The sequence below is a fragment of the Impatiens glandulifera genome, chromosome 9 (assembly GCF_907164915.1).
Source record: "Impatiens glandulifera chromosome 9, dImpGla2.1, whole genome shotgun sequence".
Lineage (NCBI taxonomy): Eukaryota > Viridiplantae > Streptophyta > Magnoliopsida > Ericales > Balsaminaceae > Impatiens > Impatiens glandulifera.
Genome location: NC_061870.1, coordinates 22,430,434 through 22,447,159, shown reverse-complemented (window position 1 = coordinate 22,447,159; position 16,726 = coordinate 22,430,434). Strand labels below are relative to the sequence as shown.

Sequence of the window (16,726 nt, the reverse complement as noted above, 5' to 3'; positions counted from 1 at the left end):
ATACTGTTCTGTTGTACATTATATTCGAGTATTCGATACAGTTCAATCAAACAAAATGACAAACAGTGAAATCAAACACTGTTCATCATTTATATATTGTTTATAGTAATTGGATCCTAAGATCGATTCTAAATTATTATATAAATTACTTACTTTCATCATCGATCAATTCACCCTTGCTACGAAAGTAAAGTTAATTATTCATAGTTTTGAGCAATTCAAGAAAATTTTACTTCAATGAGAATAACTATTTTTGCATTGGATCAAGAGTTCTTACCAGGTACTGAAATTGACTGATCATCGTCTACATTTCATTTCCATTAAATTGAGTCTGCAACTTGATAGAATTATTCAAATTTCAATTAACTATTAATTTAAATATTTAAAAATTATTATTAAATCATACAATTAAAAATAATAAAAATAAGATCATTAAAATCATCAGGAATATATATATCATAGAAGATAATTTTGTATTTAGGAACTTCTTAGGACATTGTGCGTAGAACATTCAACTAACGGCGATTTAGGTTGGTCCACTCCGAAAAATAAATAAATATATATTTACGGTTAAAAAAATAACATAATGTTCTAATTTTTTTAAATTTAATTCACTATTGGCTTAATTTAAAAAAATATATAAAATTTATGTTTATTATTTGTTTTATTCATAATTTTTCGTTTACTTTTTAAGTCTATCATAAAAAAAAAAAATTAAATGCACCGTAATTTGGAATGGGCGAAGGAACGATGTGTTATAAGCGGATGGTAATAGAGAAATTTTATTATTTTTTAGCCAATCAGATTTGCGCTACGTCATAGTCATTTCTCGACCCAGATATGTTATTTTGCAACATGTTTTTTTGTTATTTGAGTAATAGACTGATCAATTTAATGAAATGAAACAACATAAAATAATTATACAACGTCAAAAATCCACAAGAATAAAAAGAAATTAAGATAGTTTATAGACACTAAAATACTTATATATGACTTGCCTCTTTTGAATGCATCATAATTCACTTCATTACGATGGTTATTGGTTATCTTTCATATTTTGATTTAGATCGATGTCATTGTTAGTTTTGCGGTTATTCAATGAGAAGACTTCGTAGCAAAATGAGGGTGCACACCATTTACAAGAAATTCATGGAAGATGACATCAAATGCCTTTCACATAACCTTATCTAATGGAAGAGAACCAAGAAAATTTGTCATTGGGAGATTTAAGTAGTACAACCAGAGATAAATTTAAGTTTTTAAAGAAAAATTTAGATTTGTCAAATAAAAACAAACAATAGATAAAATGTCTCCCCACACAAAAAAAATATATTTAGATGGAACAGGTTACAAATTATATTCATATAAGTAGCTAAAGTTTTGAAGATATTAATTAAGATCTTTATATTGTAGGTGAACTTATGGGAAATAATTTTCAATTATTTTGTTTGATATTGCGATTATTTTGACCGTCTTTAATTAAATTTGAAATTTTATGACAAATTATATCATAACTTTAGAGTTGAATTATTTTTTTTTAAAGATTTTAGTTTTAATTTTTTATGAATTATTCCCAAAAATAATAAATCATTGAATTTGATTTTAACTTTAAAACAAAATGTTAATTTCTATTAGGATATTTTGTTTGTAGGATCACAAAGTTAATTGTTTCTTTTCTAATACTAGTCATTTTTTTATTTTTAAAATGATTTTTTATTAGTCTATGTCTAACACTTTTTCGCCCCCTTCTTATTTTAGATCCTTGAGAATAAAAATAATATGTTTATTTTAAATTTAATTAATAATTATTGTTGAATGAATATGAACTAACATTTTCATAAACAAAAGTGGGGAAAAAAATCAAATAGAGACACTAAATAAACCTTCATAAAATCTAAATTAGGATTCCTTCAATAGATAATTAAATAATTTAATTAATTAATATATATAGTTAAATAAAAATAATTATAGGATAAATTGAAAAACACCCATATGACACATTTTTCTTTATGGTATCATGATTTCAATTCAGCATAGAATTAGGACCTGCAATGTCCATAGGATGCCAACTTATTCACCATTATTATTTTGATTTTTTTTTTTTTTTGAACATTACCAAAATAAAACCAATTATTAACTCTTCCTTACCAAGTAATTGACTGTTTTATTTGAGATTTCAATTTACAAATTTAAATCCGTTACGTTTAATAGTTATCAATTGCGGGACTCCAAAGAAAAAAAAAACGAAAACGAGTTTTATAGAGTTAGTGATACACTTACTTTTGATTCTTACCCTTTGAACTATTCTTGTGGATTAAGATATTATTTAAAAAAATACGTGAATATTTATGTGTTAAACCATACGGATAGAGAAATAAAATGTTAAGTAAATTTATAAAGTTTTCAAATAATCCTAATTGTGTACTAAGTAATATCCAATTTCAAGAATTTCTAACTGGAGACTATCTCCATCTGCAATGTATTTCAATTTATTTTTAATAAATAAATGAAGAACAAGAATTTGAGGGACCAACCAAAGTTTGTCTTCAGAAAAAAAAAAAAAAAGAATTTGATTCAGATGGGATCATGGGACCCAACAATCATATGGTGGTCTAATATTATGGCAGCAAAACACATTATAATCGTGTCTCTACCCGCAAAATATTCTGCTATATATAAAATTATAATTCAAATGTCAAAAGAAATTTAAATATATACAATTTTTTTCATCCTAATTTATTTTCAGTCAAACCCACTTGGTAACTAAAAGTCATAACATTCTTGTATAAGAGAAATTTTGCACTAAAATCGATTTTGAAAAAAAGGTGGAGTCACAATCATATTAAATTTTCAAAATTAAAAAAGTTAAATATTAACTCAATTAAATTACATTTCTAACAATTTTATAAAATATAAGAAATGAATCATATTCAATTTAACTAAAGAAAAAATTGGTAACAAATGGTTTGAGATAGAATTGGGCTTATTAATTAGCTGAGATATATTATTTTGGAAACCTTAATTTTTTATAAATCAATATTCATTTGAATTTATTTCTATCTAAATGAGAAGATATAAACATGTTTGATTGTCTCTTTCTTTTTTAAGTTTAACTATAATTAAACATAATTTCATAGACTATTACATAATAAGAAATATCAAATCCTATATAAACAAGGTCATGCAATTTTACAAAATTCTTATTAGTCTAATTGGTTAAAGGTTTATACTTGTTATCCCCTCTTCTAGTTTAGCGACAAAAAATGGATATCCCTAACCTCCTTGGTGGTCCTGAGTTCGAAACTGTCAGGTGACAAGTTCCGCTCCCCTGGTTAATTGGTTAAGTGGGTTCGAATAATTTTCGATCATTGACTTCAATCCAATTTAATTTAGTTAAAAAAATAATAACAAAAACACATTAGGATAGTTCAAATGATAAAAATAATATATAAGAGACCAAAAATTACGTGTTTGATTTGCATTTAAAACGTCTTTAACATGCTAACTTTTCAGTTTCATAAACAAAATAGAAATAGATTAGCAAACAAAATTGTTCATATCCTAACAAAAAAAAAAGAATTTAATTGGAATTGAAATTATAAACTCATACAATTTAGTTTTGTTATATATAAAACTTTATTAATTTAGTTAGGAATGATATATAATTTTATTTTTGAAAAATAAAAAAGTAGAAACATACAAAAATAATAAAATAATAAAAGTGTACTTATATGATACAACTCATTTAAAGATAATGTCAATTAAATAAATATAAATTAATTTGTACTGATTTTTTTTTAACTCCAATAAAGAATTTTAAATTTTGTTTGAACATTAAGATTTCTGACATGGTTTATGTGTAGGGAAGGTAGGGGAAGGATCCAAGAAATTTACCCATACCAATTTTGGATACAATTATTATCATTTTCAAACCATACCACATGAAGACAATAGTATATATGAATAATCATTCTCTTCCTTTCTTTTCTTCAAGATTTTTTTGAAAATATTAAAATATTCTTTACTTAAATTATTAATTAATTAACTGTTATACTTTAAAAATTATTATTTTTAAAAAATTGTTCAATTAATAATTTTTAAAGGTTGAAAGTTAACCCGACTTCTAAATCAAATTAAAGCATTCTAAGTGATAATATTTGATTCGAATAAAACACTCTTGTCACTTGAGCTATCTTAATGAAGTACAAAAGTATATATCTATTAAAATCTTAATTCGATGGTAAATCAAAACCCGTGTTCCATAATTTTCATTTTCATTCGAGACATTTTTAGTAAGAATCGAAACTCGTGATCTACAATTTCGTCGTACAAGTATAAATTTATTCAAACCTTATTTCTATGGTAAATCAAAACCAAAGTATTTCTGAATTTTGATTTTTTTTTTATCAAACTAATCATTCAAAGTTCAAAAGTTTTATCATAATTCGGTGTTACCTTATGTTATACACATAGTTTCTTGATCTAGATCTCTCTTTTGGGAGTAAATTATGTTATGTAATGATGATAATAAATTAACATTTTTGTAAGAGGCAAAGAGAACGGAATTTAATTTCTGATTCTTATAATCAATTAAGAAACAGGTAAATAATTGGTAGAACAATGCATTCACATGCTATGATGCATTACTCATCATTACATTGAATAATTCTAGGGTTCTTTGTTTTTGACCGGTGGAGGAGGAGGCTAGGTAGGTTCATTTTGATTTAAATAGTTAGATTACATACTTATATTTTTACTAAAAATTAGAATGATCAAAAAATAATAATATGTTTTATCATTAAAAAATAAATTAATCAAGATCTAGAATAAATAACTACGTACATACCCAATCAAACAAAAAAAATAACTATAAAATTGATCATTATTAAAAAAAAAAATATATATATATATATATAAAACAAGAGTAACAAAAATTCCATTATAACTTAAATCATGATAAAAAATAATAATAATTTACAAACACACTAATTTGGTAGATATAAATTGGTCATAACTAAAATTAATTAAATTTGAACGGATAAATATTAATAAATTTATTAATATATATATATAATTAAAATATTTTAAAATATTATTTAATTTAAATTAATATACTAATAAAATATTAAAAAATAATTTTTAAATAATACTTTTTTTTCCAAACCCAACTACAAAGCTGTTTCCAAATTTCTCACCCATAACAGTAAATAAGAGTTCTTCTATCATTAATGATTTTTTAATAACAAAATTATTAATTTAAATATATATATTTTTTAATTCTTATAATATAAAACATAGATAATATTTTAGTATTTAAATTAAATAATTCATTTTTTCAATCAATATTTTTTTATTTAAAGTTTTGAATTATTATTTTTAGAAAAATAACATCAAGGTAATGTGGAATATTGGGTTAGATAGAATTTTCTTATTTTTCAAATAAATAATTTTTAACTAGTTAAATCATTATAATATTTAAAATTCTATAAAACAAAATCCTTTAAAATAAACTCTCGAATAACAGATGTAACTCATCTACATAGAGCAAGATATTAAGGTGGTCATCATTTTTCTAATTCAGTCCCTGACCTTTTTACTTGTTAAACTTTGACAATATACGTTTTATTCGTTCAATTATCCCCCAAATTTACTGTTTATCCGATTTGGTCCCTGAAATTTCCTGTTTTGTTCAATATTAATCATAGATTTTATACTATATTCAATTTTAAACACATTCTTTCTATTCAGTTCAATTTCAATCTCAAACTTTTTTCCATTCATATTCAATCGTAAGCTTTTTTATTCAATGTTTACCCATAATTTACAAAAGCAAAAAACAAGAAAAATTAAATTCAATGTAAGAAATTTTCTAATACAACTTATTTATTTATTTTTAATAATTTTTTATTAAACTGACTCAACCATTGCAACAATATAAATATTATCTAACTTGGATGAAAACCTTATAAACAAATAAACTAGAAGACTACACGTCTAAAATCAAATTCCACTATAAAATATCTAACCAGTAAATAAGTTTTAACTTTCGACAACACAAAGAATATCAAGAGCATAACTAAAAAGAATTTATATTTTTTTTGTTTCAAAAATCAAAGATAGAAAGCTGAAACGAACAACAATTTCAACTCACAAAAAAATCAACTTAAAGACATTCAAACCTTAATTCAATCGACAATATTTCTACCTAAAATGGACATCATTTAACCCTCGAGTTTGACGAAAAATGTGCAAAATAGACGAAAATCAGCTTTACCTCTCTTTCTTTATACTTTTTGTTTCTTTCTTCTTCACCAATGTGAGTTAGTATGGCTGAAACATACACACACAAAAATCAGTTGCATGTTTATTTCATTAGAAAATTAGGGCTCCAAAGCTCTATATAAAAATCTGTGAAAAATAAATAATTATGTGTAAGCTGAATATCTAACTGAATAACATCTCCTAAGTTGATCGCGGTTCATTAGAAGAAATGTCAATATTTTTATTTACTTGATCTGTCATTTTCTTGTTAGAACTAAAACAAAATCATTTGAAATTTTATAATGCAATTTTTTTATTATTATTATGGTTTTGATTAAACCCACTCAACTAACTTCATTAAGTATTTGAATGTATAATATTTGAATGTTTTCCAGAACTTCAAAAATAAAAATGAAAATTTTGCTAATTTCATGAATTTAAGAAAAAAAAAACATAATTTGAATCATCTAACCTATCTAATATCACTCAATACATTAATTAAAATATTAAAATACTTTTTATTTTTATTTTATTATTATATATTTTAAAGTATTTTATAAAAAAAAATTAAAAAATATAAATCTCTTCAAATCATCGTTCAAAACAAGTCCACAAATCAACGTGGCGGGTAAGAGAGAGAAAATGTTTACAAAATCTCGAAATGCTCATTTCGGATCCAGAAATGCACGTAGGTAGTAGGAAAAAAATTAAAAATGTTCTGAAACGGTCATTTCGGAAAAAAAAAATGAACGTTTTTGAGACCCGAAATGAACGTTTTCGGGGCGTGAAAACAACCTGACAAGCCAAGTCGGATTCATGTAATTACTTTAGCTTTAGCTATTTTTTGGTTGAGTTTATTATTCCTCTTATTTAAATATATTTGGTGAGTAGAAGGTCATTTGTGTCCAAATAGTTTGACCATTTTACCCTCATCTGAGCGGCGAGACACATGGCCATCTTGATATATAATAAAGGTCATAAATGACTTTGTAGCCAAAAAGCATAAAAGATTAAAAGAACAAAAGTATCGTCTTCTTCTTCTTCCCCCCTTTTCTGGTTCCCACTGTACGCGAATACTCTTTCTACAATGAAAACCAGCCACCTGTTTTCCATACCAGTCAAAACAGAGTTCAAGAAGCGAATCATTCATATACGTTCGCTAAATGCAAAGGAAGTTCAACGTTGATTGTGTAATCTCCTTTCCCGCCGATTCAGTTCTCCAGCTATTCTACAATCGGTATTAATCTTATTTCTCCATGTTTGATCTCTGCCTTTGATTTTTAGCGTAGTAAAACTCATAGATTGTTGTAACTTGCAACCAAACCTGACTGATTCGGATCAGAACTACGTTTTTGTGAGGTTTTGCTAAGGAAGCTAGCTAGATGGCGAGTTCTAGTGTTAATGAGAGGAAGATCGTCAATGGTGACTGTGGTTACATTCTCGAAGACGTTCCTCATTTGTCCGATTACATCCCCGATCTCCCTGTATGATTCCTATTTGTCTTTCTAACATTTACTTGTCATTCAAGTGTCTATCCATTTGCGTTAGGTTGTTCAAATTATTGACGGTGATCAACCGAATCAGAAACTACAGTAGCGGTAGATTGATAGTTTACTTGCTGAATATTTTCTTCTTGTAGTTCAGATCTGCTCGGAGTTACTAAAATAATTCAGTTTGTTTCCATTGATCATACATGTTCATTTCTTATCTCTCTTGTTAGTCACTTTGAAGCCTGTGATCATTTACTTATAGTGTTCAAATTCTTCACTGTGATTTTTTTCTTTTACAGTTTTATGCCAATCCATTGCAAGACAACCCTGCATATTCAGTGGTCAAGTAAGTTGTCCAATACATTGTTTCCACATGACTTGTAAGTTGTAATCATGTACAGCTGACATGCTATATCTGTTCTTCAGGCAATATTTCGTTCATGTTGATGATACTGTTCCACAACGGGTAAGATCTATGAGACTACTGGGGCTTTTCTTATTGCTTATTATAGATAGCTGTGCTGTAGATTTTGTTGCTTACCATTTCAGTGAAGTTACATGGTCTCACTTGTTTCCATAGGAGATTTATGAGGATGGTGGTAAATGTCAAATTAGTTTCAGTGGTATAGAGGGTTTGCTGCATTTCCAAGCTTAGAAATGGTATCCATGCAAATTTGGGAAAAAGACAAATTCATGTCCATATTGATCAACTAATTTTCACATTTAGAATGGACTGGATGTTCAGGAGCATATGTAATACAAATACAATCTGAATTCTCTAAGCATATATGCATTATTCAACTAATTTTCATCATTAGATTCATTAGAACTGACCTTCACTTTGTTTTTTCTTTTCTTTAATTCCATACTCCATAGGTGGTTGTTCATAAGGATGGTCCAAGGGGGATACATTTTAGACGCGCTGGAGCAAGGCAGAAGGTCCGTACTTCATGTTATTTGAATGAGATGCTGAAAAAACATTTCTACTTGACATACAGACAGTTTCATTATCTTGTTCCATGATATCCTTCATTGCAGGTGTACTATAAAGCAGATGATGTCAAAGCTTGCATTGTGACATGTGGAGGCTTATGTCCTGGACTCAATACAGTAATTAGGGAAATAGTATGTGGGCTTGATTACATGTATGGTGTGAAGCAGGTCCTAGGAATAGAAGTAAGTTCTGTATGACCACCTTACATACATTGTTCTTTTCCAATCTCTTGCCAATTTCAACAACTATCATTGCATACATGACCTAAATTTTATAAGAGTGAGGACCTACCTATTAGGAAACCTTCTAAGATTGATTATCTATTTTTTCTTTGTCCAAATCATGTTAGAATATGTTTTCTTCACCATGCATGGATGATCACCGTGGGTGGGTCACTTGTTGAGTCCTAACCAGAGCCTAAACTCGAACTAGTAGTGGAATGCGACAAAAAATAAATAAACAAGAACTCTTTATAAGTGTGAGTTTGTTTGGCGATAGTTACCTTTTTGGGTTGAAATGTAGTGACCCAATTATTTTCCTAAGGTGTCTATAGCCTAGATTCATGAATATAAATCGTGCTTGTGTTTATATTCTTTAGCTCACATTACTTTTACAATAGCATCAGTAATTGTATAGTACTTCTCTTAAGGTACTATGGTGGTTACTTACTGTTGTCTATTGATACTGTTAGCTTATCATTGATGGTATCCAGGGTGGATATAAAGGCTTCTATTCTAACAACACAATTACTTTGACACCAAAAGTTGTGAACGTTATCCACAAGCGTGGAGGAACCATACTTGGAACATCCCGTGGTGGTCATGATACTAAAAAGATAGTTGACAGCATCGAGGCCAGGGAAATCAACCAGGTATATGAACAAAAATCACCATCCAATTTCCTGTTTCCAACGATTTTACCAATCATCAGTGAGTTCTTTTAGTAAACATGATACTTATGTTTGAAAACATTTATGCCAAAAATTTTGAACTATATGATTTTCACAATCGTAAATACATACCTCGATTCATAACTTGTTGCATTTTTATGCTATTGTCTTGATGTTGTGCTTCTCTCTACCCTTTCTTTATCATAAAATTCAGAGAGTTGACTTATTCTTCTTCCTTAAGAAGAAGAGAGTTGCTATGGTAGAGAGAGAGTCAATCTTATTAAATTCGTAAACAAACCTCGTCTATTAAGATTTTAACATTAATGATCCAAATCATATAAAAAATTATCTATAAATTATTTCGGCAACGAAATTATAATGAAATTAAGATCATGACAAGTTTTGAAACATATGCAAAGAGAGAAAAAAAATATTTTATTTTTATTTTTTTCAGTAAAATGGCTATGTGCAAGAGAGAGATTTTTTTTTTTTTTGAAAATGCTATGTTCGGGAGTTTTTTTCCAGATATGGCCATGTTCGGGAGTTTTGTGTCCTGAACGAGTTAATTTTTTTATTTATTATTTTTTAGTATAATTTTTTTTATTTATCTTTTCTGGACAATAGGCATACTAAGTCATATTCGTGACCTTTATTTCGTTCTCAATTTTACTGTTCTTGTCGCAGCTCAAAACTTAAATGGGTCTTAGACTTACATTATTCCATTGTCCAGTATTAATATAACCATAATATGCACATAATATAAAATAAATTCATAATCATATTGTAATGTCATAATTAAACAAACTAATAAGAATCATATCAGTTGTATATAGTCCATTCTATATATTCTATATATGTATCACATACTAATTCTTCATATAATTAGACCGGTCATAAAAACATAATATTTATATATAAACATAATATCGCCGACTTCTAGGTCAAATGAATTGAATGAAATTTTAGCAACAACATTGTGGATGACTGGAAATCAAATCCCCTCATCATGTGGTGGACGATCTGCAATAAATAAATAAGAGTTTTCGAAGGGAAAAAATATGGGTACGACCGTCTCAAAAGATTAATGTTACACGTATTTGTTTCAATTCGAAAAAGGGGTTTGTACGGAATGAGAATTTTTCGATCTTATTGACATTTAAAATTTTACGTTATTTTCTTATTTATTGTTTTGTTTTTTTCCTTCCTTTTGTAACGTTTGAACACATTTGTGTTTTTTTTAATAAAAGTTGACATTTTTCAAAAAGAAAATATAAAAACATAAGTAACAAGATTTATGACACTTGTATTAGAAACAACAAAGATACCTTAGCTCAAAGTGTCAAACTCATAATAATTGAAAATATATAATCTCATAAGTGGTATATCTTATAATTCTCATTCTTTTGACAGGTTCATTATATGCCTTGGGTTCAATCCTTTTGTCAAAAGATCTGTCATCATTAGTTCGGTGCTTATATGTTCGATTGACACTATTTGTTTCTGAACTTTTTTCTTTATTGGCAAGATATTTCAATTTCATATGTTTAGCAAATCTGAAATACTTGTCGTTCTTAAACAAAACTGTTGTTGAATTATCAAAATAAATTTTCAGAGGCTTGAGAATACATTATAGTAGAGAGATGATCAACCTTCCTTAAATACGCACGCAAACAAACACATTCTCAACTGTTAATTTGTAAACTAGAATAACTTTTAATTTCACTGAGAACTAATTTTTGTTGTTACATTCTCAGGTGTATATTATTGGAGGTGATGGAACTCAGAAAGGAGCATCAGCTATATTTGAGGTATTAAATAAGTTTTTGTGAAACAATGACTAACTAGGAGAACACATTCTCTTAATAGATCATATTTTCCTGAAATCTTGCTATTATTTCCTATTTTTGTTATATTCTTATTTGCTTCAATAGAGTCCAATTGATAGTACAGCCTCTTTCAAGAAGCACATATTTCCATCCACGTCCATTAACTGTTAGAATGACACTACAATGTTAATCATGTAAGGGTTTTTATTTCTCACAGTCTTATTAATCTCATTATGCAGGAAGTTAGAAAACGTGGTCTCAAGGTTGCAGTTGCTGGAATCCCTAAAACTATAGACAATGACATTCCGGTATTCTTTATGGCAACCACATATGATTTTTAGTTTAATTCCTTTACAACTGGTTAATGAGTTGTCTTGTGCAGGTTATTGATAAATCATTTGGCTTTGATACTGCTGTTGAGGAGGCCCAACGTGCAATAAATGCAGCGCATGTTGAGGCCGAGAGTGCTGAGAATGGTATTGGTTTAGTGAAGCTAATGGGGCGCGACAGTGGTAAGCTTTCTGCTAACTTGGACCTTGTTTGATGAAAAACTTGATTATTCGACTAAAATATCTTGTATTGAGTTTTTAAATATTATAAAATATAAAGTAAGGGTATTTTATCATTTTAGTTGAGGATTTTAGTACTTTACAAGGCCTTGAATTTTCTTTCCAATTCCTTTAAAGTTTACCTTTTAAGTAGATGCTGTCATTATTCACCTGCAAACTAAATTTATCTACAGATGTGTGGATTTGAACCTCGTTTATTGGCTGAAATAATTGAACTATATGATCTGTAACTCTGGGTGAACTCTAAATTCCCATATAAAAATTTGTTTGCTTTTGAAACTAATGAACTGGAGGAGATCATAAAAAATTTCTGTGAATTTCTTCTCATCTTTTATACTATAAAAGGAATTTGGATATGATGCTGCAGGATTCATTGCAATGTATGCCACACTTGCAAATCGAGATGTTGACTGCTGCTTGATTCCCGAATCACCATTTTATCTGGAAGGACCTGGCGGTCTTTTCCAATATATAGAGAAGCGACTTAAAGAAAATGGTCACATGGTTATTGTGATAGCTGAAGGTGCAGGGCTGGAGCTCCTTTCTGAAATTAGTAACCAGGTTGATGCTTCAGGAAACAAAGTTTTCAAAGATGTTGGCCTTTGGATATCTCAGATGATCAAGGTTTGAATTAATATACACTGTTATTTTTGCTCCCAATTTCTTGATGTTTCAATAAATTGTTAAATCTTTGGTTTCTGGTTTTTAATTCAAATAAGTGAATAAGTGACATCCTAGAGTACATATCTTTGTGGTTTCCTTTTCCTTTATTGATTAAGTTTTCATTTTTTGTCATATTAAGAGCTAATTAAAGTTTGTTTTGAATATTGATGGGGAAGTATATAGCTAAATATGATTGTGAATGCAGGATCACTTCAAAAAGAAGATGATGATCAATCTGAAATATATAGGTTGGTAGAACATAGATTTTTCCTTCATAAATCTTGTTACATATGTATATAAATTAGGTAATTAACCTATTTTCTGTGTTGATAATCAGATCCAACTTATATGATACGAGCAATTCCAAGCATTGCTTCTGACAATGTGTATTGCACCCTACTGGCTCAAAGCGCTGTTCATGGAGCAATGGCTGGCTATACGGGGTTCACTGTGGGGCTTGTTAATGGCAGACATACATATATACCATTCTATGTAAGTCTTCTTTTTACAGAAAGGAATTACATCAAAAGTAACATCTAAAAATGGTAATTTTGTTCAATCACTTTGGGTATCTCAGTGGCAAAACACTTGGATTAAGGGGATTATTACCCTTAGATTTCGTGTTTGAAAAGTTAGAATCACATCATATGTTAGTCAACTAATGTTGTGATTGGCAGCGAATTAATGAGAGGAAGAACAAGGTGGTGATAACCGATAGGATGTGGGCAAGGTTGCTGTCTTCAACCAATCAGCCAAGCTTTATGAACTCAAAACTCATAATTGTGGATGACATCAAACAGGAAGTGTTGTATCCACCATTGTTGCCTCAACCCTCAGATGATGTTGAGGAATCAGAAAACAAAGATAATTGTGAGATCTGATAAAGTTAAACAAGCTATTGGTTTTAAAACTAATATATGTCATATTGGTGGTATTGTCTAGTTTAAGGAAATATAAGTATTGACATTTCTCTTCATTATGCTTAGATGAGAAAATGTATAGCATCTGTGAATGCATATGCTTTAAGCTTTTGTAGAAATAACATTATTGATTTGAGCTGATTAGTTGTTGTGTAAGTCCTTAGCTTAAGTTAAATTCGACCTCGAAATTTGAATGCTATTGATAATTAATTTAAAATCAATTGTTCGTAGGTTGTGTTTATAAAATTCACATTCGAACTTAGTTTTACTAATAAATTCGTTTCGTCATAAAAAAATTATATTTATTCTCCCTCACTATTACCAGACCGATTGAAGTATATCATGAATTTTGCATTATGATATCATATTTTATATTTCGTAATAACTATTTTATTATTTATAGTTAATTATATGACTATTAGACATATTTCTTTCCTTCAACATTAATATTTTTTTTTATTACCGAGAGATTATTTGGAGGCACAAGTGCACAACACACAATATATAAATATGGAGAAAACGAATGAGTTCGTCGTCATTTTAGTTTGCAACATCTTTGTTTAAAAATCGTGGTTTGAGATTGAAGTCATAGTAAAAGTTTTGTTCGAAGTAAAACTTTGAAAAAATAAAAATATTAATAAAATAATTATTTAATACATTACATCCATTAGAAAATAAAATGAAATTTTTTAAATCTCATTTATTTATTTTTATTTTTGGGTAAGAAAGAAAATTCGAAGGGGTCTATGTTACGCGTCTAACCAGAACGGTTCATGTCCTTGGAGTTTGGGTTTCAAGTCTCTCTCTCTCACACACAAACACACACAGAGAAGGTCTGTGTTCTTGAAGAGGGAGGGATTGAAAATGGGCATCCGATTTATACTGATGGTGAACAAGCAAGGTCAAACCCGTCTTGCTCAGTATTATGAATACCTAACTATTGAAGAAAGACGAGCCCTTGAAGGGGAAATTGTACGCAAATGTCTCGCCCGCACCGAACAACAGGTTTCGATCTCTCTTTTTCTCAACAAAATTGATTCAAATTCATGTCTATCTGATCAATTGAGGATTGATTTTTGCATCTAACTAGTTAGTTCTGCTAATGCTGTTCAATCTCTAGCTGTTTGTGAACCAATTTTGTGGAAACTCCTAGCTCAACTAATCTCTCTTAATTGATGGTTATTTTTGTTGGGAAATTGAAGCCCATAAACCTAAAAGAGGAACATTAACTGATTGTGGGTTGATTCTTGTTAATCTTGGAGGATTACACTGATGTAGCATTTGACTTTGAATGATCTAGTTTCATCTGCTATATTTTGAGAACCTAAAATATCTTTATGTTGTTTCGAAAATGAGAAAGTTATGAACACAGCTTGAAGAATGATTAATATACACAGGATGAACAAGTAAATGTTATTGATCTATCTAAGTTTTTGTTTTGGAGCATTAAGAGAAACAATGATGATCATTTTTGGTTATTAATCCTGTTCCCTGTTTATGGAAATTGGAGAACAGTGTTCCTTTGTTGAGCATCGGAATTACAAAATTGTGTACAGGCGCTACGCTTCTTTGTTTTTCTTGGTTGGAGTGGACAACGATGAAGTAAGTTTTCAAAATTGTTCATTCTGGATGCAAAACATCACTTATTTCTGTTTTTGCAAGTTGAAAATCCAATGAATTTGAACCTTGTAAGGATTTTTCGTATAAAATTTGGTTGTGATAATAGCTTGCTGATCTCCTTGTTTCTGCAGAATGAACTTGCAATTCTGGAGTTCATACACTTGTTAGTCGAAACTATGGATCGCCATTTTGGCAATGTGGTAAGCTTTCGACAGAGAACATGCAATCTTCAAGAACATATTATATTTATTTCACTTTAAGAATTTGCTGTAATTAGCTTTCTTCCTTAAGCCTAATTTGAAACTGTTATAACATTTCTTGAAAAACCGTCAAAGTGTTGTTTTAACCAAACAGATCACGATCCTGATAACTTCTTAATTCTGGGTTTTTGTTGATTTTGAAGTGTGAGCTAGATATTATGTTTCACTTGGAGAAAGCACATTTCATGCTGGAGGAAATGGTAATGAATGGTTGTATCGTTGAGACAAGCAAAGCCAACATTCTGTCTCCAATTCAGCTGATGGAAAAGTCATCTTGATCCATTCGCTTGTTCGGTTCGCCCCTATATCTCGTTATTTTGTATTTTTCGCTTCAATATGTTCAGACTGTTTTTTTTTCTCTTTTTTTTACATGTCTCCTAATTCTGTATTCAATTAAGATCATGCACATATGGTGATTTTGCATTTATTTATAGTAATTGTTGGGAAATACTCAGATGATTTCCCATTTATTCATGTCTGCATACTTGATTTTGCGTTTTTTTTAACGAAAACTTTTCGTTACCATCACAGTATATTTGCATTTTTTACACAATTAAAACAAACATCAAATGATATTTACAGTTCCAAATCATAAAACCACTATTAATGTTATGGGTTTGTTCTAGGATGTGGTTTTGCATTGATTTTTCAATTATTGATATCTTCTAATTCTTAATCCTATTAATGTTTTTTTCCTTCTTGTTTCAATTTTATTTGATTCGGTCTTTCTTTATTTCATTATAGTAGAAGTAAAATCTGATTTTGCTATCTACCAATTTCTTCTTCTTCAGCGATTTATTTATATTATATAATGATGCAATCATGCAAGCCTTTTATAAAAAACTAGGTTATTTAAAATTTATTAATTTATTAATTATTTAATTATTAAATATTATTTTGTATTTAAAATTTAAAATAATAAAAATAAATTTAAAATATTTTAATTAATAAACTGATAATTAAAATGACAATAATATTATAAGTTTTTTTTCTAAAAAAAATTAAAACCTCAAGATCATAGAGCTTTGGGGCTCATCTCAAATGGTTTATTTGCGGAATTATTCAAAAATTTAATTTTTATCAAATCAATCAATTTATTAAATAAAATATTAAATTACTTCTTACTAAAATATTTTATTGTATCAGTTTCATTAAACTCAATATTTACCCTCAAATAAAAATGAGTTCAATATTTTCATATATAAATAATTTAAAGCACAACCAAATTAATTAA

The 16,726-nt window shown here is 28.5% G+C and overlaps 2 protein-coding genes across 3 annotated transcripts; both read left to right on the top strand.

The window, feature by feature from the left end:
- Positions 1-7,337: 7,337 nt before the first annotated feature.
- LOC124915684 (ATP-dependent 6-phosphofructokinase 6-like) lies at positions 7,338-13,765 on the top strand. Of its 2 annotated transcripts, XM_047456447.1 has the most exons (14): positions 7,338-7,498; positions 7,604-7,745; positions 8,051-8,097; positions 8,178-8,217; positions 8,628-8,690; positions 8,790-8,927; positions 9,458-9,616; positions 11,389-11,442; positions 11,700-11,768; positions 11,843-11,972; positions 12,397-12,653; positions 12,898-12,940; positions 13,030-13,184; positions 13,370-13,765. In XM_047456447.1, exons 2-14 carry the CDS (start codon positions 7,644-7,646, stop codon positions 13,571-13,573), a joined length of 1,461 nt encoding a protein of 486 aa, XP_047312403.1. In that variant the 5' UTR covers positions 7,338-7,498; positions 7,604-7,643; the 3' UTR covers positions 13,574-13,765. The 2 variants fall into 2 exon arrangements, with proteins under 2 accessions (XP_047312403.1, XP_047312402.1); XM_047456446.1 differs by lacking the exon at positions 7,338-7,498 and having other exon boundaries at positions 7,584-7,745.
- Positions 13,766-14,378: 613 nt separating this feature from the next.
- Positions 14,379-15,966, top strand: LOC124915685 (AP-4 complex subunit sigma). The gene is made up of 4 exons (XM_047456449.1): positions 14,379-14,617; positions 15,128-15,214; positions 15,364-15,432; positions 15,636-15,966. Exons 1-4 carry the CDS (start codon positions 14,477-14,479, stop codon positions 15,768-15,770), a joined length of 432 nt encoding a protein of 143 aa, XP_047312405.1. The 5' UTR covers positions 14,379-14,476; the 3' UTR covers positions 15,771-15,966.
- Positions 15,967-16,726: the final 760 nt, after the last annotated feature.